A 25,709-nucleotide genomic window follows, 5' to 3' on the forward strand; every position below is an offset into this window, starting at 1 on the left:
AGAAGTCAGGTAACCTTAAGCACTCAATCACCGTTATTTTTCACTTCTCCAATACTCACCTGACCTTCCCTTTGGTGTTTCTAAGAACAGTTGCAGCAAAATTTTGTGTAACGCCAACCAGACTGATGCCATCAACTTCCACAATTTGGTCATTCACTTGGATCCTTTCAGGGAAAAACAGAAATATGTAAATAAGTTATGGAGTTCTTGGCATATTTTCAGCTAAACTCAGCATACAGAGATTTTAGTTTGATTTTGAACAAAAAACTCAATCATAACATGATTAAGGTAAATAATCACACAATCCAAAAGACTTTCTTCCTGAATTGGGACTGTACCATCTGAAATACTGGCAAATATTAAGAAACACTAGCAAGGAAGCAATGAAAAAACTATCTGTGTTTGCATACGTCATAAATCCAGGTTCAAAGTAACCATTACAGCTTCAATCATCCAACTGTTTTCCTTCTGTATAAACACAGCAATACAAATTCCTGCCTTTGTCATATGACTTAAATTAAATGAGAAACTTGAACTGTTCTTATATCATTCTTTCCGAAGCCAATCTTGGAAAACAGCATAAGACATAGCTTTGGTATTTCACACTAATGGAAAAAACTGTGATATTTAACTAAAACAACCTGCCCATCTGTGGGGAAAAGAGCGTGTGCATTGGATCTAATTGTGACCTACTCTCTTAAAATATTTCATCTATCTTGCTCCAAAAAGATGTATTCCCAATGTAAGAGCAATCACGGGGCACAATACAATAAGGCCTTGGACTATTTCAACAAGGACTATCTGTCTGAAATACTTGTTTACAGTTGATACACTGCTTGATGCAGAAGTTAGGAGGAATTTAAAAAAATGCTGCTTTTATCTGAAATGAGCACTGATATGAAGTCCCCAAAGACTTGGCATGAGAATTATCTAGATTAAAACATTTGGAAGGAAGACTGCTATATTAAACTGTCCTCTGCTGATACAGAAATTCCTCTCCTTTCAAAAATAATTACAATACAAAAGCAAAACCTCGCATCCATAAGTAATTGAAATGTACAATTTTCCATTATTTATCTAGACATTACTTATCTAAACAATACAGTTTGTAAAGGAGTCGAGAAACAGCTTTGAAAAAAACACAGACATGAAATTAACTAAACTGTTTAACACCTCAGTATCTCCTCCATTTCTTTTAAAGGCAACCTTTCACAGCAGAGACTTTAAAAGGGGCTGAAGCGTCCTGACTTGAGGAACTAATTTTACTGTCAAATCTGAGGCAATGCTTTACAGCTCTGTATATGTTCTTATAGTATCTCCAGTTCTTGTGATTCTGCTGACGAGGTAAGAATTAAAAGATTTATGCTTTGGAGGCTTCACATCACAGAATGCCAGCGTGATCTGGGCAGGATCTCCTTTCTGCACATAGGAAACCATGAAAAAACAAAGCCTGCAAACTCCTATCTTAAAAACCACGTCAAGCATCTTAATCTGAGAATTCCGATTTAACCATGCATGCATTTAACAAATACACGTATCATATTCACATCTATTGTGTTTGAATACCATATAAAATTAAATATTTTTCTTGCAATTTAGCATAACGAGTTGCAGTCAGATGGCTGCAGGTGTTCCAAGAAAGAAAACCAAAGAAGCTGCTGCTCAGTGAGGAGAGAATTGTCACTCTCTTGCATGAAAACTAAAGGGGGAAGAAACAGATTCCTTTGTAAAGGTAGTTCAGCTCCCACTCTTTGCATACTTTATGATGCAGTGCACTATATTCTTCATACAGATGCACAGCACAGTATTTCAAGTGATGAAATATCATTCTAGAGAGCTGTTGTCTGCAGTTCTGTTGATCAACTGTGATTGACTCTGGTTCCATTTGTTCTTTGGGTGTTTTGTATCTCCCTGTCTGCACAGTTCCTACATTCAATTCCAGCTTTTCTTTTTATGAACATTGCCTCTTTCAATACATAGACAAATTTTAATTATACATAAACAAGCATATATATCACACAACATACAATTAAGATAATTATTAGCCAATTGGATAATTACATGTAATTCAAAAAGAAGTTTCATGTCTGTTGCTGTGTACATTCAGTGCTGCTCAGGCTAAAACACCCCCACAGCCACGCTCACCAGGCAGCCTCCCTTCTCCTTGGGCATTCACTCTCCAGCCCCATTCCTCCTGAAGCTTCCCCTGTATTCAGACCCTGGCCCTATCCCTCTGTGCAGGCTGAGTGCCAGACAAGCCCAGCCACTCTATAGGCCAAAATGTCCTCAGAGCACTGTTCTCTGGACATCCGTCCCTCCACAGCCCCCTCCACCTGCAGCTCTAGGCTTCCTTCCCCTCAAATCTAATTTCCAACATGAAAGAAGAATTAGACTCGTGTTGGCAAAGCCCAGATTAGAAAGGCTTAACTGCTTTTATCATTAACTAAATTGGTAATTCTTCTGACAATTATTTTCTAATGGCTCGGCCTATGTGAACCAGCAGTTCTGTGAAGTGCAACCAAAGGAAGTCAAATAAATACTTGCATAATTATTGCTCTGTGTGATGAACTGAAAAATATAACCTATGCAGAGGCAAAGTTCAGAGTATTTTTCACGTTAGTAACTGTGTAATGTTTCAAAACAGTTGTTCTTGATCTTCTCAAAATACTTTAAAATGACTCATCGCTGTAACCATTTGAAAGAACAAGCTATCACACTGACCAAGAAAGGGTTTGATTTTTCTTATTCAATCTCATGACTGACTTTACTTTTTACACACTATTAATAATCTCTCATTACTTATTAGCGTGCTTTCATTTGGATTTCTTTCAAAGCACTGCCCCTGGTTAAATACTACCACACAATACCTTTCAATACGACAGCTGAATGCTACCTGTTTATATCAGCTTGAATCAATCCAGTGGTGTTCAAACACTGAGAAACACTTTTGTACAGATTCTGTGTCTCCAAGTACTTTATACCATGACTTGATGGGTCTTTCAATGCATGATAGGCATCATCCTACAGACATTGTAATGCTGAAAATTATAGCTTCAGAGAGCCTGCTTCAAGATTGCTGTAAAGTAATTCAGAATATCTGATCCAACTGCTGAGAAACAGTTGTATTTTCTGTTCAGAGACTCTGATTCGCTATCAGTGTTAATGATTAACTAGGCTTTTCAAAGGGATGAAGTTAACAGGACCTTTTACAGTTGATGCACTTTATGACAGAACTGGCTGCTCCTGACTGAAAGGATTACGTATCCCCTTCTCAAGTGAATGATCGGTCAGGCTCTCAAAAAGAAAGTGAGAGGGCTATTTCTCAGCTGACTGAACATTCATACAGTTGGAAACCAGCACAAATATTAGAATAGCCAAAGAAACATATCATTTTTTCTCAGATGACAAGCTCCTCTCAGATGCCATCTAGGGCAAAGAAAGAAGAGACTTGTAATTGAACATTAACTTCTGGAGCCCACTCAAGGCACGTGAATAATGAGAGGAACAGAAAATACACATTATCAGAGACCAGGTGCGAGCTACTCTGATTTTCAAACAGAGAATTTCACACAGAATGCCAGCAGTAAGCTTAATGCCTTTTGGCTGAGGTCAAGCATATTTTTCAGAATAAACATTCACTTAAATTTAAAGTAATGAATGAATTCATGACATCCGGAGATGTCAGCATCTTTACTTCCCTTCCTAATTTTTTAAGCCTGGGATAAATCAGTACTTGGCCTTCAAGCTGGGGTCTTATTGCCAAAATCTGTAGAGATACTGAAAGCCCAGACTGGAAGAAGCTATACTTGAATGGTTTCCGAGCAATGTTATTAAACTCTGTAAACTCCCAACAGGTAGAGAGTGCTGATTTAATTTGTATAGGGTTTCCACAGCAGAAACCTGGTATTTTAAAGTATGCGGTATGGGTAGTACATACTACATCCAAAGTCTGCACGGGATGACAAGTTACAGGCATTCATTGTTAAAGAGGAATTCAGTTCCTCACCATTGCTTCATACACATTTCCACATCGGACACCATTCATGTCAGACAGTCCCTCTGCTGCCATCTTTCATGTGGCGACAAAACAGATACTGGTGGGAAGGTTCAGCCTCTACTGCCATACCGCCAACAGCTGCCTCTGCTGTTCTAGGCCAGCATATTAAAATAGGAGGCAGTACTTTTGGTGCAGCCCTCATATGTTCAAAAGGAATTCTTTGAACTGCACATACCAAAGAAGCAATTTTAGAAGCAGTCAGGTTTTACATGAGCACTGAAAACCTAACCCATTTATTCATTGGAAAGATTTATGCTGCCGATTTCTACTGAATCAAGTAATGTAGTTTTGGTCCTGTAAGGGTAAAAACCGAATTTTGAACATTATGCATATCTAGAAATGCAAAGTGACACTATGTGCTAGTAAGCTTAAAAGGAGGTGTAATTAATAAAAGTTAATTGCACAGAAATACTGAACTGTTTTCCTCATCACATGTTGAGCAGAACTGTTTTTCATAAGCCCTAATTGATTAAAGTCAGTTTGAAGCCGAAAGAGCATGTGGGAGATCAAAATCATTTAAAACTACCATCAGCAGTGATGTACAATGCGGAATCTCCAGCTTTGCTCATGCTAAAGCACCTCAGTTATCAGGTAGCCACAAACGTGTATCCTTGGCAACTCTATTCTTCCTTAAGAGTCTAACCTTTGCACCAAAATAGTGTATTTTCATACACCACCTTAGGTATCCGAACATTACCAATAGCCTCAGAATTGTACTGCTTTCTGATACCACGATATACATTTAGCTAACAGTTCCTTCCTGTGGAAATCATAATTCACAAAAAATTAACACTGGGAAAGTTTCCAAATACTGAATCTCCTTTACCTGCCATCTCTTTCTGCTGCCCCTCCTTCTGTTACTGTTTTGACAAATATTCCCAGTTTTTCAAGGCCTGCATCTGCTCCAACTCCCATTCCAATAATGCTAATGCCAAGTCCGTCTTCATCTGTGAAAGAGGTAAGTGAAAGCAGAAACTCATTAAATTTCATTTTATACAGTTATTTGTTAGGTAAACATCTATGCTTTGTTTCCTCGTGATTTCCCATGAAACAATGCTAATTCCTTTTGATTCTTTAAAAATCTTGTTATTTGACTGCATTAATTACGAGCAAAAATATTACCTTTGCCCCCTTGAGGAACTCAGAACAATAATCAAAGGTTTTTATTTTTCCAATGAAGAATGAAAATATCACATAAAATCATAAAATCATAAAATCATGTGTTAGTGGAGTGACACAAAACAATTATTGTAGAAAAACAAAGAACTGCATGTTTCACAACTGTGCCTTTAATTTCTTAATGAATAGTTACTGAAATCCAAAAAGCCAAGGTGATTACTGGGGATTCAAGGAAGCTCAAGATTGGCTGTGTAAGTGTGTGGACTACCTCAGACTCGTAGATTGATTTCATATGAACTGCAAGGGGAATGCAGACTACATACCTTTTTCTAGTTCAACTGGGAAAAGCTCCAGCTTTTCCACACGCTTCTCGAGTTCATATTCAGCTGATGCAGCCACTGGGTCAACTTCATCATTTCTCCTGTCATAGTCTTCATTGGAGTATGTATTGAAAACCTGTGGAAACAGATCAAAAATCATTCAACTGCCTACTTCAGAAAGAGTGCCAACTTAGGAAAATAGCTACTGTTTTTCTTCTGTGTTGTTGCAAAGTCTGTGAAGGATTTTAAGGACAAAATTCTCCTGTTCATTCAAACTTCAGGTATTTAAATCTGTGCTTTTTTACACAGAGTACAAATAGTGTTGCAAAGGTCAATTCTGAGTATAAACGATTTTTTTGGTATTGTTTGTGGTTATAAATACAGAAAGCAATCTTGAACAAGTTGTATTTTCCATTTCAATATTTAAAACACATAATTAACTTATTAAGAATGCATCATGGCCAATGACTCACAGACACAAAAAGCAAAATACATTGAAATATGTATACAATCTCTGTTTCAGTCTTTATTCCTAATGAAGTCACAGTTTGCATTCATCTAACCAAAGTCAGACCTGAAGACTTCTCCATCTACTTTTACCCCACCTATGCGTATCACTACACACCATGCTCTATAATATGTACTAACTTTTAGGAGAACAGAGTGGGTATTTTTAAAACCAACCATGTTCACAGTTCTATTTCAGCTCTAAAGCAGTAGTTTAACACTGCCCTGGTTTCAGCTGGGACAGAGTTGGTTTTCTTCACAGATCTTTTCTCTTGGCTTTGAAGATTTCTTCTGAGTGTCTTCCACTAATGACTGCAAAGTGATTTTAGAAAACCAACTGCCAGTAGATTCCATCCATCACTGATTATAGCTGCTCCTACCCTGCTGCCTCCCAACAGAGGCAGTGACCAACTGGCTCCATTCCTGAAACCAGCTGCACTTCATGCACACTTGAAAGCAAATTAAAACCAAATAATCCTGCTTTCCATCTAAGTCTGATGTTTTGTGACAGGCGAGAGGAAAAGAAGAAACAGTAATGATTCACATTCACTGTGGAGTCTGAAAAGTGCCTCTTCCAGTAATAAGCCTTTCTACCTCACATCTAAGCCTACAAGCTTGAGGGTATTTTGAGTTCTAAATGATGTCTTGGCAAAGCTATGCTTGCAATGTATGCCCAGAGGACACTGTCCCAAAGAGGGTGAATCTGTCCCAGGTTTGCTTGGCAGAATCTTCTATCACCTAAACACTAAAAGAGTTCTAAGGAAACCTTGCAAATACTGTGGGGGAATGGAGGAAGAGACCCCCATGTAAGTGCTAATACTGCAATACAAAATACTATTCAAGTATGATGTAATATAGTAACTGTACTACGCTTCTCACAAAGCCGCTGCAAAAAACCTCCCAGCTTTACATAAAGTTGCTGAAACAGGAGAGATATTTGTACTGTATGGAAATTTTAATTCCTCTATTTTAGATCAATGGGAAACAATAAAAAATTACGTCTTTGAAGAACACTGAGATAATAAACATTTTACAAGAACTCCCAGCATATCTCGCATTGATTTCTAGCAGTATTGTTGCACAAAAAAATTGTTTTAACTAAATGATAATCCTTAGAGGCCTTCATAAATATACATCCAAAAGATAAGGAAAATAGGTCACGCACTAAACACCGAGCCATGTTGCTGTGCATTTTGCTCTGCTTCAGCATGTTTCTGATAGAGAAAAGATACTCCTGCAGAAACAAGCACTGGGAAATTTAACTATTTGGTCTAAAATAACCTGCAAAACCCGCATGCAATTTCTGGCCGTGTGATGGGCAACACGTACTAATAACCTTGACCTCCTCCCCTAGATGTCTAGAAAAGGACATAGTAAGTGAACCTGCATGCAGTAAGTGAATCTGCACATTGGAAATGCCCCAAATGCTGCAGTAAGTGCTACTCATGCTGTCAGGCATTTGAACTGCCAGTTAAAATGGAAAAACAAAAGAGAGAGCGTACATTCAGCAGCCTGAGAGAGGAGTTCTCAAAAGTCTTTTGTTACTTTCCACTTTTCAAAGACCTCTTTTCCACAAGGTAAAGCCTACGTTATATTATCTATCTCTGCCCGCTGCTTCTCAGTGGGTTGGAACACTTAGAGGAATAATCATGAACAAGCCCTAGTTATCATGGATTGGCCACAAAGCCTCTAGGTCTGAAATGCAGCACAAAAGCAAGTACAGGTTAAAAATCACAACTGTGAGATTACAGCTTGGATTGTCTGATTTATCAGCACAGTGAGAGAAACCTGTGATTCAACTGTGGAACAGAGATGGCATTATCAAGGAAAAAGGAAAAGCGGTCATCGGCTGATGGAGGATGGCAATAAGAGAAGGAAAACACTGCTTGCAGGGCACAAGGATTATGGCGAAAAATCGTATCAATAAATTATTATGTTTATTTCTGGATCTTTTTTCATCATGTTAACTGGCCCCATTTGTTGGCGGTTTGGATCTTGCTTACTTTGGCTGAATACTTACAAATAAGAAGGGAATTAATGATAGTGGCAGTGGTGAATACTGTGACCACTGTCTTCAAATACATCACACCACTCTTACCTTACCTGAGACTGTAGGATTACCAATAACATCAGGGTAAAAGTCAGTGCATCTATCCTACCTGGCATTAACTCATCATACTTGCATGCTGCCCCAAATGTGTGTTTTTAGAGGAGAAATGAGGAGGCAGTTATTTGTCATTTACCTCATTTTGCGTGATCGCATTTAATGGATGACTGATCCTTTTAAACATTGTTTTAAACATGTTAAGATTAAGAAATTTGTGGTTGGAAATCTTCTTTCTCAAGCAATCTATCCACCACAGTCACGAACTGCTTGTTCCATGCAGACATGAGAACTGTCACTCAAGATTTGAGCTTGCTAAAAATACTCATGTTAAATATTTTCACCCACCAAGTATACTTAGCTTAAGTAGGCCTATTTCACCAAGTCTGTCACCACTGTGTTTCCTAGGCTGTGCACAGCACTGAAGATTTGCAGGAAATCTCCCATTCTTCTGATTTAATAGAGCTGGTTTTGCACTCACACTGCTTAAGTAGCCACTGCAGGGAAGTCTACTAAGCTGTCAAAGAAAGCTTACTTAAGGAATATTTAATACATCATCTTAACCTGTACTTGTAACTCTTAAGAGTATTTAGAAACAGCAACTTTCCAGGGAATTCACCTTTGACATTTACAATGATTTACAGAAACACTCAAAAGCACAAGAATGAAAACCCACCAACAGTGGTGACAACTGAAGGGATACTAAATCTAAATGTGCGTGTGAACACAAACAGACCCTGAAGAACTGGCTGGCTTTCTCAAACACTGTAGTTAATAGAACGTATTTCTACCTTCACTAATGTGACACAGAAAGGGTCATCAGCAACTCTTTTAGCACAGAAATAACCGCAAAGCTCCATTGGAGTCTTCTTTTGGCCACGCAACATTATTCTGCAAACATTCGACACAGAAAGGCGAGTAATTACAAAAATACAGTACAGTTTGTCTTTTATAACAAGTCCCCAGGGTGTGCTGTGTATTTGGCAGGAAGGCATATGAGAGCATAAATCCCACAGAGATAATGACAGAGGGTTTTGATGCAGGGGGAATGAAACTTGGTGCAGTGTCCATATCCAGGGAGCCCCAGTTCTAATCCTTTCTGTATATATTTTCTCCTGCAAGTAAATGAACTTGTTTGCCTTGCATTGAAACTGGGAAAAATTGAAAGGTATAAACACTAAAGGACACTAATAAGCCTGACGCCATGGACATGTCCTCTGAAAACCTTCACTATTACAACAGTGAGAACAATTTCCTTTTGCTGGCCCTTTTTCTGGGAAAAGATGAAAATCCAGAGCTTGTCATTAATGTAGACATGGATGGAAACGATAAAACATTTTCTATAAGAGCAATATTATTGTTAATTATGGTTCCAGCCAGAATATCAAACTGTATAACTGCAGAGATTGAACAGTTCTGTTGTACCTGTTAGGAAGAAATGAGGAAATATTACCTACACCATTTGGCCATAGGACATTCAGAAAAGCAGCACAAGCTGCGGATGATGCTCAATACTTTCTTCTCAGGTCTGTAATTCTCCAAAAGCCAGCAATTGCACCTCCCTGCCATCTGTGAAAGCAGGTATGTTTCCAGGGCTGCTGCAAACCATCTCAGAGTTGTTTCACCGCCAGTTGCTATTTTGTTTTGAATATACTAAACCAGATCATTCATCAACTACTGCCTGGAAGTCTCTCTATCTCACATCTCCAAAGGGGAGAGGAAGCTCTGACAAAGTCCCAAATAGGCGACTATCCATATTATTTAAAGAATGTTTTCTCATGTGACACGGTCTCTTTCTTGCAGCAAGATGGAGACAGACAGTGAGGAGTTTCCTCAGCCTTCCTGGCTTCCCTCTCCCTGATGCCCACATGGGCATCAACTGTCACACACGCATCTGAAGGGAAGCACCAAGGAGACATCTCTTCCCAAGGAGTGACTGCAGGGATGAGACACAGATGGGAATCAGACAGATACAATACTGAAAGAAACAGAGATTCTACTACCAAAATCAAGTCTGGGCTTTCCCTCTGAAAGCTTTGTTGGATTAAATATCTGTTCTAAACTGCCCGAAACTGGCAAAAAGAACTGTACAGCATGTTTTAGTTTCTGAAATCCTAAAAGTATCTCGGCCCCAGATTTGTCAACCCCACGAGGCCCACTTCTTACACATGACAGAGTGCCAGGAGCCACTGCTGCCATGCACAAACTACTGAATTTGTGGACACACAACTGGTACCTATTAGGTCCTGACAGTCTTCTAACAGCTGGCTAACACTCACTGTCAAGTCTGCTGGCTGCTGGCACAGTGCTAAGGACAGTGCCTGGTGAAATGCCACCGTGGCACTGCCTGGGAGCAATGCCACCACATCTCAGCCGGCATCAGGCAGCGATAATCCATTCCAAATCCCTTACCCCAGCATTTTTAAATCTTCACACGATGGCATTTAAAACATTTGTACTATTTATAGCTGGGTGGAAATCTGTCAAGCACTTTCATGCAGTACTACCTATATATTCATGACTGGGTCTCCTCTTGGCTAGATTTTATGACTGCAGCACTTCCTAATAATTTTCACCTTTCCGATCACTGCTGAGTCCTGCGCACACATTTTCACTGAACTCCAGTGTAACTTCAGATCCCCTCTGTAAGCCTTTGCAGTCTGCAAAAGCCCAGCAGAGTATACAAATACAGCTCTCATTACACCAGCAGTGCTACATTGTCTCTGTTGACAAAGCACCTATTGCTCCAGTATAGACAGATTCGGTTTCACTGACATATTGGCCTGCAACTCTTCAGTAGGTTTTGACTTCACCCACACTGATCATCGCCATCAATTTTGTGACCACATTTTTTTTCACCATCTGCCCAAACAGAGTGAAACGGCTCCATCACAGTGACATTAGTAACATGAAAAGCAACAACCTGCCCCAGCTCTCCTCTCCTAACCTGCGATGCCTGGCCATTCATTTTATCCAGCCATAGTTTAACATTCTTCACCTCAAAGAGGATGTAGGGAAAGTCTTTTTGAAAAACATCAGAGAGTCTGACAGATTTCACTTATCTGTTGTCCTTCTTCTTAAGAAAACACTTTAATGTGGGGACTTTTCTTTATTGTGAACAACACAAAACATGGATTAATTTTCCTATTAGGGCAAGTAGCTTCCCTGAGCAGTCCTGTAGCACCTTAGCAATCTTTTGGCTTTACCTACTTACTAGCAGGCTTCTAATTGCAGACTTGTAAGGTTTTATGTGCTCAGCAAATCCCTCCCCAAACTCTTTTTTTCCTCCTTCTTTTGCTCCCTGCAATCTCACATACTTAAATAGTTCAAGCTGCCAAGTCTTGTCTTCTAAGTTATTCAATGGCTATTTAAAACTGACTTTAATTTTTATCCTGTATCTTCAAGACATAAAATTTCCCAGTTTTTACTAAAGGCATGACTTATTTTAGTTAATGCTCTTATAGAAGCTAATCCAGGAGGTGGGAATCCTGCTCCCCAGGAACTAGTGGCTTCTCTTCTTCTGTAACATCCATCAGGATTTGTGCACAACAGAAAAACAGGATGCGTTCACGATACATGTTTGTGCAGTCACATTCCAAAAGAGAAACTCCACTTGGGCAGAGGATCAGAAGCACATACAAGACACACTTCTGTCCCTGCTGCAGGCACAGATACCACGTGTTGAGCCCAGCACTGACAGGAGAGAACTGCGCTACCACCAGCGCCTGCCCTGACAGCGGAGGAATGGCTGCATTGGATCTGCACCCCAATACATGCAGCACTTGTGCCCAGCAAACCTATTCCCTACTTCCTCATCCCGTACTGTACAACATTTTAACCAAGACAGTCTTGAAACAATTCTGCTTGGCTACGATTTCAGGTGAAATCTGTAGCATGTCAAACTTTCCTCAATACAGGCAGTAACCTAAAATCAGCAGTAACAACTAAATTATATACGCAGAAATGTCAAAATGACTTCATAGAATTACAGCATTAAATAAAAATACATTAATAAATGCTATGCCACAGAGTCAACATTCTCCAGTTCATCCACTGTATTAATTTCATTCATAAAACTACGCTATTTAAAAGAAATACCTAAACACACCTCCAAAGTACACATTGTTTTTCAGGTATTAATTCCACTAACTCTTCCTCCAATGTCATTTTGTGTGGAAAGCAGGGACTCCTTCCTCAGCCCCCACCTTTTCCTGTTAGAATGTAACCAAAACTCTACCTAGTTCAATTTGGACATGCTAGCACAAAAACATGGACTCTTAACAGCTTTAAAACAAACAGAAGGTGAAATGTTCAGATTTCCATTGCTCTGTAATCTCCCTTTTTTTCTGTTCATATGGGATTTTCTTCCATCTTACTTGAGGCTCACTCTAAAGTGTGATTTCTTTTACAACAGCTGTTTTTATTAAGCAATTTAATGCAATCGGAGAGGTTATTTATTATTTATTCATTTCATACTAGTTATATTGCAGATGTATTAATTTTATTACCACTTACATAACTATCTGTCCACACAGCAGAAAAATACAAAATCACCGCTGTTGGAAATTAGATGTGAGCCCCATGTGAGAACTTCACGCTGTTACTCTTAATTAAGATAGATTAGAATAATTAAGAGGTAAAAGTAAGCACCGCTGCTGACGGGTAAAACCAAAGATAATAAAGATTCAATCTTACAGAGCAGTAATACAGAATAAACCTAAAATATTTTCCTGACCATGATGAGGCTAATACTTTGTCACTGAAGATGAATATTTTATGAGAAAGGAGATTAAAATCTTCTGAAAATACTGTTTTCACGTTATTGCTTTCTACAATTCCATTCCTTGAAAATAAGTCAAAATCATAAGTAATAAATAACAGGCACTCAACTGAGAGCATCGAATGTTGCGTGTGTTACAGTGCGGAGGATCAGTGAGGAGATTAAAGATGCTCTTTTCTAAGTAAATACTTTATAAATAGCTCGTGCTTTATAAAGGGACTCCCTCCTTTCTGCAGTTCTTACAAAGGAGTGCTGTGAAAGTGCAGCTCTCCAGACACCAATTGTTGCTGGGCTCTGTTCAGGAGCCAGCAGAGCTCGGGCCAACAGCAGCACAGCCTCCAGCCTGAGGGGCACAGATACCCTCTGACTTCACCTATTTCTTTCTATTGTGGTGCACTTTCCAAAGCCTTTGCCTCTTCCTTTTGCATACAGAGCATGTATCGCTGGCCCATTCTAATGCAACCCTGACACCGATAATCTCCAGCTCCTCTGCTAATTACAGTCATGCTCACTGCCAGGCAGCGCTCCTCTTTTTCAGAGGCTTTGAAACATGAGATGTCTTCAAGGCGGGCAGACTAAGAGCGACCAGTAACACAGTGAATGATTGTACAGAACTAAACAGGCAAAGAGGCAGCCTGCCCCACAACAGCTGGTGAGGGAGTTCAAAAGTAGAGGCTGAGAAGGAAAGGAAGCATGGGGTGTCCTGAAATGGGGCATCAAGAATGAGCTGCTCCAATTGGGTGCATCTCGTGGAAGTGAAATCTTGCTAAAGGGAACCACTTGTGCGCTGTAACTTTAACTAAAATAAACATTGCAATGGCAGAATATGAACTTTCCCATGCTGTGTTCACTTAGGTTTGGTCTGAACCCCATGGAAAACCACTGTGACCGCAGCCCTGCGTCACACACTTCTCATGTTTTTAGGGTATTCAGGGACCTGACAAGATCAGGTCCTTTTAAAGCCAAACAAATACTCAGATACTTAACAAGCGATAAAAAATGCAACGCTGATCTGAGAATCTGGTCTTCCCTGTATGCTGCCATGTCCTCATTTGCCACCTTGATGCAGCACTCAGTGACACACTGAGATGGAGCTGGCTGCTGAAGGGCAGGTCTGCCTGCTTCCTCAGGAAGAGCTTCTGGGGCCACCACAGCCCTGACTGCGTGGAACAGTGTGGAGAGCACATGCAGCACGTCAAGAGAAACAGAGGTGGTAAATTGCTCCTTTCTCTTCTGCACACACAATAAATGATGGTCTTCAGGGTGTTGCAGGCAAATACGCCTCTAGAGCAACACTGGAAAAATGTCAGCTATTTTCCCATGGCACCCCCCTATAAAAAACAAACAGTTCCTTTGTGATGGCAAATACTAAACTATTTTATCATATTTTCAGAATACTTGTCTGTTTTTTTGTGTGTGTGTGTGTAATTTTTAACTCATTTTCCGTGCTTTCAACATCCAACTACAGGTTACACCTATAACTGCAACCTTATCTATTGCCAAAAGGCACACAGAGGAACTGGGCTTGCTCATTTTGCAAGGTTCATCCTGCTGAAACCTAGAAAAGTTCTCTGGTCCTAATACTCACAGGGAATTCACTGTTTCCATAGCTATTAAGGTCGCTGCATCTCAGTTTTGTTTTAATAATGGAGAAACAGCATGGTGCACTGAAACTTTCTGCTGATGAAGACATCTCAGTATTCATCTGAATATTCATTGTTTTGTGCTTTACAAATGAAGCGACCTCCCAGCATCTTACTGATTATAAATGATTCTAAAGGAGGCTACTGAAGTTTTACAAACTTCATAGATAACTTTCAGATCTAATTTATTTTTTGCCTTTTTTTAAAGTCTACTTTGTATTACTGACAGTTACTGACAAGCACTTACTTTGCAGCTGTTAAAATCTTCTACTCTTAGAATGGTTTCAGCTGGAATGGACCCTTACAGGTCATCTTGTCCAACTCCCCTGCAATGAGCAGGGACACCTACAGCTCCATCAGGTGCCCAGATGTTTTTCACACATCCCAGGCAGATGAGAGATCTCAGTACATCAATGTAGCAGGTTATTGCCAACAACAGCCTGATATTGACCTGTAAACTTCAACTGCGTTGTCCGACTGCAACTCTGCTCCTGTTCTGTGACAAGGTGAACACATTTGTCTGAGCCCTGACAATCTCTCTACCCAGGGAAGTGAAGAAGCAATTGCCAGCATACATCTGTAGCCACACAGTGTAAAAAATCATTAAAATAGCAGAAAGAATATTTAAGAACAAAATTTATTGCAAATGCAACAGCAGATATAACTTATTACTCCTTTGGCAAGACCTTCTATTGCCAAGGTAACAAACTAGCATGTCCAAGAACTCCATGTATTTGTGAATATGGAAATAAGCATGCAAAAGAAAATGTTTGTACTGAACCGAGTCTGACAAATTAATTACAATATGGCACAGCCCTCACTACACAGCCTCCACGCCAGACCTTCTGCATCTGAATGAGTTCAAAGGACAGGAGAGCACCAAGTTCCAATTCCTTTCGCTAAGCATTTATTCCTGAATCTGCTGCACTATTCCTTCCAGATCCTTACATCACTGCCAATTTACATCGTAACCGAGGGTGCTATTTTTCTTCTGCCTTCACAAGCGTGACACACAAGCTGGCCAAGAATAAATAGTGTTTCTGGTACCAATTAGTACAGACTGCTGTACAGTAGCAATGTCACCATGAATCAACACTTGAGTATTTCTTCTGCCATCAGTCCCTCAGTTGAGAAGTCACGGTGCCCAAACACTGAGTACAAATGCTGCTAAATGCTCCCAAAGGCAAACAAATGAAACTAAACACTGAATATTCATAGAACGTTCTTATAGAGGAGATACATTTGGTAATCTGTATATTCACCAAAAATAAGACTGCATAAATAACATTTGACAGGCAATTCATTTTACTCCTTTGCAGACGTCAGAACTTTTAAGAGAATAATTTGACTAAAATCTATGCAAAAGAAGCAATCGTGCACATTAAAATAGAAGATTTTCTGTAAGAAACGGAACAGACAATTCATCCAACTGTAGTTTTATTGTGAAGTTATTAGATATATTATAAGCTATACAAGAATGGCCACAATGCTACTGGTACCCAGGGCTACCTATCCCTTTCAAGCAGTGAAGAGAGTAGAGGTGGAAGAAACAAGAGGAAACTGACTTGGTGCCAGTTTTCTCTACATTATACTATCTGTATAAATGCTATTCTGTTTTCTAGAGGTGCGAAGATGCAGCTACCCAGAAGGTTACAATTCTCCCATGCGCAATGTCTCATTCCTAGAAGACTGTGCGTTAAGTACTAATTGGCAGTCACACTGATACTGATACTGCTGCAGATGCAGGAAAGACTGGATGAGCCAAGGAGATGGATCTCCAGCACCACCAGCACAGGACTTTACAGCTTAGCCTGACTAAGGAAGAGAAAGCAAATGCTTGGTGAAAGCCTCTCTGAATCTCTAACGTTGTCTCATTTTCTCATCATTGGTTTTCATAATAACTATATTCAAATACAAACCTCAGAAGAAGAAATGCCTGGATATTTTTAATTAAAAATTCTTACTTAACCAATTCTTCAGCTGAGATTGGCTTAGCAACATACAGACATTCCCACAGCATAGGAAGGATGCTGGACATTCTGTTATACTGTATGAAGAGAAACTCAGAAAGATGTGCTACACTCTTCCTTTGCAGAGTGCCAGCACACAGACTTCTCATTACTTAAGTAGAGGGTTTAAGAGTTGAAATATAGCTTAAGTATGACGGTGGGTATTAGGCAGCCCTTCACCCGCCCTTCTGCACAGGGTAAACATAATCCCCTGCTTGAAGTTGACATGTTACAGAGGGTATTTAGTTTCTAGTACTAGCGTGTGTTTTTGTACTTTGACTAAAATGCTTGTGATTCGAAGGAACATAAAGCCTTTGCTACCCTACTGTTATATTCACATGAGAATTGCCATGCAACAAAAAAAGAAATCAACTAGTGCAGCATTGCATCGACTTGGTTACGAGTGTTGCATCCACTCCCACCAAAAACCAGCCGCTCTGCTGGTTAATGCTATTGCTTGTATATGAAAATGGACAAACAGGCAGAAGCTAAGAGGATTAAAGGAAAAGCCACTGTAATGCAGCAAAACGTTTGCTGTGTTTTGTAAACATCTTCTAAGTGTAAAGTGCAAGGCAGCAGTCTCAGTGCCAGATCACTACTCAATTACTTCACATTGTGGACTTACCAATCCCTTAATTGCACCTGCAGGCAGAACTCATTTTGGCCAGCTTCATTTCTTCTAATGATAGTTTCACATTCGCATTGTTTAGCACAATGAATTGCATCCTAGGAAGATGTAAAACTGCCTGAAGTAAGCAAAAGAATGTTTATCCACTGAGCATTCAGACAAAGTGTATTACATTACAGTTAATAACACCAATGCTTCAAAAATCAGGCAGTTTTTATTTCCAGAGGAGTTTAGACTCCCTAATGCCTCCTAATGTGATATGTATGGTAGAAGAGACTCTGACAGAAGCCAAGAGCAGGGGTTCCCTGGTTCCCTGGTCTGGCTGCATAACTGGTTCAAACATACCAGCTGTAAGTGCAATTTAAAAAATGGTATTAACTGAGAAAGAAACAGAAGGTTGCAAATGTGTGCATACAGTACAGCTGAACAAATAGACAGAGAGAAAGAAGGATCACAGGGATAAGCTGGTATTAATGAATAATGCTAGCTCTGGATGAGACTACAGCAATAAAGCCACAAAGTGGGGATTCAAAATAAATACATTTATAGTGACTCAATTCCACGCTGTTTTTGGACATTTTCAACTTGATTTGCTACAACATCGGCATAAAGTCTGATATTACTACCTTGAAATCAATACCCAAATTGACGTCATCACCCCCAAGAGGAAGAGGTCGGAGTCTATTCTATGATTGCTTTTCATTCCACCCCTTACGGTGTGAAAGCAACAAAATGAGCACAGAAACTACACCAAATCTATGATGAGTTTTGCTCACATGAAGTATTTATGCAGTTTCACTCCTTGTGTTCAAATTTTCTGTGTGAACTGATTTTGCAGATGTTTCCTACCTAGCAGTCTGTGGTGGACTGAAAATTCTGGAGAGCCAAATGCAAAGCACAGCACCTAGTGCCATCCATTCTTGGAGTGGGTTTGTAGAGCTTTGTGGAGCCTAGGCTGCTGGCACCGAAGCTTTCAGTATGGACTGCTGCACCTCTCCAACAATGAAAGAGTTTGGACTCTGCAGTGCTGCTTTACAGGGCTGTTACTGCTGTGCCTCTACAAAACTGTTGGTATCTTCAACATTACCTCCATGCGCTGGAGAGCAAACGTGAACCATCCCCATTGGATGGGAGTGGAAACAATCCTGACTCCTGTGCTCGTGCACATTCATGTTTTCTGTCTTGCTTTGTTCTGCAGAGTTTTGGTGTTTGCTTTGTTTTTCCCTCCAGGAACACCTTGCTTTACTGCTCTGGGTTTGGCCAAACATCTCCTTGTGCACGTCTGTAGTAGTCCCAGCACGCATGGAGACACGTGAGCAGAGCAGTAGGAGGGCACCACATCCATACACAGCACTTAGTGAGCATAAAGACAGATCCGAACTTAAGTGTGAGCCCCTGCTGCCCCTGGCACACCTGATGCTGGCCACAGAACTAAGTATGTAGCCAACAAACTCCTGGGCCTTCGCAGCTGATCTGACTGCTCTGAGCTCCTTGTTTTCCAGATGCAACTTCTTGGTCTGCATCAGGCAGAAATAACTTAAGCTCAATGAATATTCTACCTTAGAGAGGGAAAGTAAATTACAAGGTTTAGCTGTCTGTCCAGGTTCACCCAAGTGCTGGAGGAAAAAGCTCTGTTTATCATCTACAGAAATGAAGAATGACAAAACCTAAGGCAGAGCCCCTCCCCATGATGTCAGAACAGAGAACAAAGCCAAGGCATTCACTGGAGTGCTGACCAGTTATTTCCCACACAGCTGGTACTGCTGTTCCTCACTGTAACTCACAGTATTATGGCTGCAAACAGCTGCATGCTTCTCTTTAAAGTAAAGCAGACACCATTTAGCAGAAGCTGGATGCGTTCCAGGCAACAAATTAGAATGGGTATAATCTGTGTATGACAGGCTATAAACCCAGTGCAGTAAGCCTTTCAATAATCTTAGCAGGCTTTTCATAGTTACCCCAACCTGAAACAACAAACAAGAAGAACATACACAAACATCTCTAAAGAATTGGGGCACTGAAAGAATTGTTATGTTAATTTGTTGTTATGGTCTAAACAGCAGGCAAAGGTGGGGTTGGTGCCTAAGCTATCAGCAACCAGAGGAACTCAGCAAACTAACCTTACAGAACTTTGCTAGAATGTATTTAAACGTAAGACCTCAGTGATTTTTAAGAATCTCTACATGAGAAAAAAAAGTCCAGATCAGGGTTTTTAAGGAGCACATCTTCTAAAATGCTACATTAGTATTACAGTTATGATTTCAAGAAAATCCATCAGTGCTGAAAGGCTCCTTTTTCTTTGATCAAAAAATTCTTGCTCAAACCTTTGTAGATCAAATACAGAGAAAAACAGAGAACCGTGTAAAACAATCTTTGGAAGCCCTTCTTCAGTACCATGAACCAAATTAGCACAAGCTCAAGAAGCAAAAGCAATGAAGTTGACATTCTCTGGCAAGTTGGGTATGAGAAAGACAATCAGTGCAAAGCGTGAACAGCCCTGAGCTGCTCTGCCCCCCTACAGATACAACTGTGAATAAAACCACTGTTTTGAATGAGAGATTTAGATACGGATATTGAGAAAATAAAGACGTAGTTAGATGTTGGAACAGTCTGCCAGGCTGGTAAAACTTTAATCTTGAAATGTTTCATTTTAACGGCGCTGTTATTGATTAAACACTGACATTTTGAGACAACATAAGAGGACAGTTTGGTTCTGAATAAAGAGTTTGAAACTGTATCATGAAATGATGATTTGAAAAAAGCTTTTGCTGTTGTATTACTGAACTGAATGGCTGCAGCCACAGACCTGTCTATTAGCAGCACACATAATGCAGAAGAGCCACATGCGAGCTGTGCAGGTCTCCTGCCTGAGTCCAACCTACATGCAGTTTAGACAGGAACCTGCAAATCTAACACAGGTTCCTTCCTCTAGTTAAAAAAATGAAAGGCAAAATCTCACCTCTCTGGAGTTCAAAAATCCCTACAGGTCTGAGTACAGCCATTGCAAAAGGTGCCGTAAAATCAAGATGCTGCAATGGTAAAAAAAATACCAGAAAATACCATAAAAAGGACGGCACTTGAGTTTTAAATTGCGCCTGCAATCCTGGAGAGTGCAGGGCATTCATCGCTTTATCTTTCCAAATAACACTTTAATGCAAATGGCTGAATGGTTTTGCTACCAAATAAACCATCAATACATGGTTGTTGCAGATTCAGATGAAGAGAACTGGAGATTTTACTAAAATAAAACCCAACTACCTGAAACCTGTGTGACAGTACTTTGAATCATGCACTTACTGTGCATGCTTTGCCTACCATCATAAAAGGTATCAGACACTGCTGTGTCTTGAGTGTTTAGAAATACTTTAATTGATTAGCAGGCCTTCTAAAAGCAGTGTTAAAGTAATCTTACTTTACATTAATTTAGCCTGGAAGCCTGTCTGTCCTGCCAGAAGGGCAGCTGTCACGCTGCCTTCAAATGGTGAAGATACCTTCCATGCCCTAAGCTTAATTTTATCTCTAAGAAATGTCATATTGTAACCCAATAGAGAAGATACAATAAAAATACAAACTGTATTTCTTACCCTGTATGCTATTAGGGCTAGCTAATACACAGGAGATTTATGGAAAAGCCATCGTATCTACATTTAGGAAAGAACTTTGATTAATCCAAGATAATTTTATGAGCTCTTTCAAGGACAAGTGCTTGAAAAATACATACACAAGATGGGTTGTATGTGCATGCAATATTAATTTTGGATACAAGAGTTGCTCTTCATTCCCAAGTTTTGTACTTGTTCTACTGAACTCTTATGGCATATATCAGCTTCTGCCAATGCACAGTGAAACACAAAACCATGAGCACTGTCCCAAGGATGAAGCAGGCCAAATCTTGCCCTCTGGAGTTAAAGCAGTATGGTGAGGGGAAGATATCAGGACAGCTGCAGTGTAGCTCCTACATGTCTTTGAGACTGGAGAAAGCTCTTCTTAAGTGATGGTTGTGAAAAGAACAGTGTGACACTAAATAGTAAATACAAGCAATCATTTTACTACTTGGTAATTTTTTTACTAACAAGGTAAAGTAAAAGACATACCACCTTCAGCTGAACCAACAGAGCCAAAAGAAGAAGAACCCTCTCATCAGGGGGTTTGCAAATACTGACTCATACAGTAAGAAGAGGTACCACCCTCCTAGGGTTCATTCAATTTTGTCTGTCCTCAGTAAGTACGTAAATTACATTTGTATAGAAGAAAATTCAATCTGCTACAGAAAAAAAAAATGGTTTTCTCATGATGGCCTCATAAGCACTGAAAGCCTCACAGTATGACTCTGCAGCTTGAATATTTGCTTTGACCACAGTCTGGGTGTCCAGGTGGGATGAGGTGCCCCAGCAGCTCCGTGATGTTCTTTTGTGAAATGCTCCATACAGAGTCCAAACTTCTGACAACGCCATAAATTACACAGAAGAAAGATCCAGTATATCAACTCAATAAGCACCTGGGCACCAAAAAGGTTGATGGTATGCATTTAGCACAGGGTACAGCTTGCACGAACGCTCAACATCAGAGAAAAGGAGAAATCCCAGCTGCAGAAGTCATTTCTCGCCAGAGGGGCTATAGTGGCACAATTTGCTGCGTGAAGTGCATGATCTGAAAGCCAAAATCACAACTTCAAAAGAGGCACAGCAGTGGAGGTTATTTTTGCTGAGATTTAGAAGTACTTCTAAGAGAAACAGAAGAACAGAAAAATAATATATGTCTGGCTAACTTCAGTCTGGCTGGAAAAAGTTGAGGCTGGCACACAAGGACAGCAAGGTTCAAGAATGTACTGATTTAATGAACTGTATTAGCCAGTACTGAGGTGATTGAGTCACTATAGTCCGTCCCAACCATGAAAAGGGGTTTGGATCACAGACAAGATCCGAACTGATTTGGGAAATTTCTTTTCCTCTACAATAAAATCAGAAGAACCCAATTTAAAACCAGATACAAAAACCTTTGCCCAGTAGCCTGCCAGTAGGGAAGCATTTCAGAATACATGTTTGTAATTGTCCACATATCAAGTTATATATTATTACAATAATGGTACACGAATGTATTTCTTGTTTCCTTTTGCCATATCTTAAAAAATCTTATTAAAAATGTTCTCCCAAAACACGGTTTTCTAAAATAAGACAGCATTTTCTACATCAAAAAAGCCACTGCCTCTCTCTCTCATGAGATGTGCAGCAATTTGTAATAGAATAATAAGAATGTAGGGAGAAATTCAAACCATCACTTTCCCCATGCAAACTACTGTCAAGCCACTGAACCAATGCAAGCAGACTGAAACAAGCAGAACCCCCTGAAAATCCATTAACGTCACGGCAAGTTTAAAGACACTCAGCACTACCTTCCAAACAAGCTACAGAGACATCTCTAATTCCTTTCAGCGCAATCAATACCAGGCCAGTATCCAGTGGTTTGAAAATGCCTGACGCACTAGTATTAAGGACTGCAGCTATTCAGGAATTAGAGGCATACACTGAATTGGAAAATCTGAGGCTCTTCCAGTCCAACACCAATTCAGACATCACATCTACTCTAACAAGGCACTTAGGAAACGTCACTCCTGAAATACAATCAAGCTTCTCAGTGAGACAGTAAGTCATCCCATACGCAAACTTTATGTTTCATGATTACCACTATATGAAATGCAAAGATGGTGCTACAGACACCTGATGCTGAGGGCAGGTGAGATTGTTCACACACCAGCAGGAACAGAAGAAAGACTTGGATCAATTCCTTTTTGCCCTGCCTTGCTTCCCAACCCAAACACACAAGTGGACCATAACGAAAACATTCTCCTCAACCTAACAGCAATTTCTAACTCAAAATCATTTCCCATTTTTTTATACCAAAAAGCAACTAAATTGGACAATGTGTCTGCTCCTTCTCTTTACAATAAGTAAGAACCACCAATTTTGTAAAGAACCACGTGGTTTCCTCCCTTAGCATCTGACACATGAATGTTTCCTTTTCCTTCCTATTTCCTTCTTATTTTTTATCATTAAAGATTTAAGAAGCACAAGTTAATACACATCTTCTGTGCTTCAGAACAGATGTTTCCAGTTTTCTTTGGTTAGGCAGATAATCCCTTAATGTAATGTCTGCATACAGTGTCCTGAGAACCGAATGTGTATTTTACATCACAAATTCCTCTACGTTGCTGTTTTGCTTTTACTCACTCTGCTGGGTAGGAAAGTTGCATATCAAATTTTGCACAGTAGATATGAATAGTTCTGGTTCTCAAAAACAATTAAATACAAAGCTGTTTTACAAGATCATTGTTTAAGTTACTGTGCTTGTATGCTTCAAATAACACACGTATTTCCATATTATGGGGGAATAAAGTTAATGTGTGAGCTAACTGGCACTAGTACTCTTGACAGTGGTAAATAAAAACTGATTTCCAAATGCTGCTCAGAGAGTTAAAGTATAAATGCTGAGCAGCAAATAACTTTCATACCCGGAGCCTTTGACTCCTCCCACTGTTTACTGAAGACATTTTAAAAACTTGCTAGAATGTGGGGAGGGTGGTAACGTCCTATTTGAAACACATCATATATCTGTACAGTAAACTGGCCACTGAGGTGACCGCTGTTAACACAAGCACTCTTCAATACAATGATATAGGAAACTATATCATAGCACTGCATTTTTTTCTTTATTAACTTATGAGAGACATTTGAAAACAAACAAATAAATAAATAAATCGTGCATTTATACATTATGGAAAAATAACCTCAACATTTCCTTTTAAGGACAGGAGATTAATTTAGCCTCCATGTGGGAAAATTTAGATGTCTAGTTATGCATCCCTCAACATACTTCTCTAGAGTAAAACAATGGAGAAACCCTACAGACAGGTTTTCATTGAAGTGGAGAGGGCTGCATGATTAAGTTCACCCTGGATCCCCTTGTCCAGGCATCAAACATGACCTAATCCCATTACTTCCTAATACATCCACTAATTATTAGTGCTAATGCCAGCACATCACCTTTGCTAATCAGTGAGCATCCTACAGTAAATTATGTCAGTGTTCCGTGGCATCTACCAATCCTTGCCTGGGATTTTATGTTCAGGAGTTAGCTCACATGTGAAAATCCAAGAGGTGGTGTAGTCATTAAGTCCCTCTACCTGTGTTGAGTACCATGCATAGTTCTCACTCTGTATTCAATAACAGAGGCCACATCCTACAGCTGCTACAAACGCCCACCTGTCCACATCATTTCATTCTGCAATGAGTGGAACTCATTAATTAGTTAAGGAATTTCCTGTTTCAGACACATTTTTTTTTTCTACTCAGAAGCTCTGTCGGACAATCCTTTATTGTTATACTATGTTTTCGATTTAATATAAATAATAATAGAAATGATCTGTATTAGTTGTTTTAAATTAGCGCCCTGTAGATACTGCTGGAGTGAAAATATACTAATTTTAGACAGTGTTACGATTAAGTAAATTTTATTGAACGTGACAATGAAAAAAGGGGGAAAATCTTGTATTGAAACAGACAAGCATTATAACTTCATGCAAAGAACATTCAACTTGCTGGCAGCACAGTATCCAAATGATTTATATAGAAGACTGATTACATCAGTCCTATAAATCATTATACTTGCATTCGGTGGGTTACTGTGATCTAATTGGAATAGAAGCAATAAACAGATCCTGTCTAGGTCTGGTGCATGTTCAGTGAAGGGCCGTGTTATATCAGGAAAGGCTTAACCTAGTCTCCCCTGCTTGTTGAGTACCTAAGTGGCTTAACAACTTGGTTCTTTCAACAAGTGCATTATTAAGTATTGTGTCTCTGTGCAGTTCTCACTGCGTGTCCCTCTGCTCTGGAATCCGAAGACTGCTAATGATCTGTAATCCAAAAAACAGAAATAAGAAAGAGGTGGCTAATCGATTTGTGAGGTATTCCTTAAAGCTTAACAGATGATCAGATTGCAAGAATATTAAAAACTGAAAGCTTAATGGAAGTGACTAAAGATACTGTTTGTTTTTCCTTCCTTTCTTAAACACAGCACAGTGTTATATTGCTTATAATTAATTAGCACTATTTCTTCATGGCAAGTTCACCCAAGAAGTTATTCAAATTATAGTTCAACTTCTGGCACCAAATGGAAAGGATGAGTCTCCCTCATTGGTTCATGACCTGTTTTATATAGAATCATAGAATCTTTTGAGCTGGAAAGGACCCTTAAAGGTCATGCAATCTAATTCTTTTGCACCAAACAGAGACACCTACAGCTCCATCAGGTTGCTCAGAGCATCGTCCAGCTGGACTTTGAATGTCTCCAGGGACAGGGCATCCACCACCTCTCTGGGCAACCTATGCCAATGTGTCATGGCTATTACTATAAAAAACTCCTTCCTTATACCCAGACTAAACCTCCCTTCTTTAAGCTTGAAAGTGTTTCCCCTTGTCCTGATAGAGTCAGTCCCCTTCATCTTACAGCTGCCCTTTGGACACTGAAAGGCCACTCCAAGATCGCC

General features: G+C 39.7%; 1 protein-coding gene across 9 annotated transcripts in view; it reads right to left on the reverse strand.

Annotated features, from left to right (window-relative positions):
• PPP1R9A (protein phosphatase 1 regulatory subunit 9A) overlaps window positions 1–25,709 on the reverse strand; it is a 124,209-nt gene that overhangs the window by 57,125 nt on the left and 41,375 nt on the right. For all 9 annotated transcript variants that reach the window (XR_014943053.1, XR_014943054.1, XM_085538615.1 and 6 more), the window contains exons 3-5: window positions 5,500–5,632; window positions 4,884–5,004; window positions 60–164 (exon numbers count right to left, since the gene is read on the reverse strand). Coding sequence is in view for 7 of the 9 variants with exons in the window: in XM_085538615.1 (XP_085394741.1) it covers window positions 60–164; window positions 4,884–5,004; window positions 5,500–5,632 (359 nt within the window). In the remaining 2 variants the exon portion in view is untranslated. The remainder of the gene's footprint in view (window positions 1–59; window positions 165–4,883; window positions 5,005–5,499; window positions 5,633–25,709) is intronic.

The sequence above is a fragment of the Coturnix japonica genome, chromosome 2, assembly GCF_054131305.1.
Source record: "Coturnix japonica strain WE chromosome 2, WE-NBRP24, whole genome shotgun sequence".
Taxonomy (NCBI): Eukaryota; Metazoa; Chordata; class Aves; order Galliformes; family Phasianidae; genus Coturnix; species Coturnix japonica.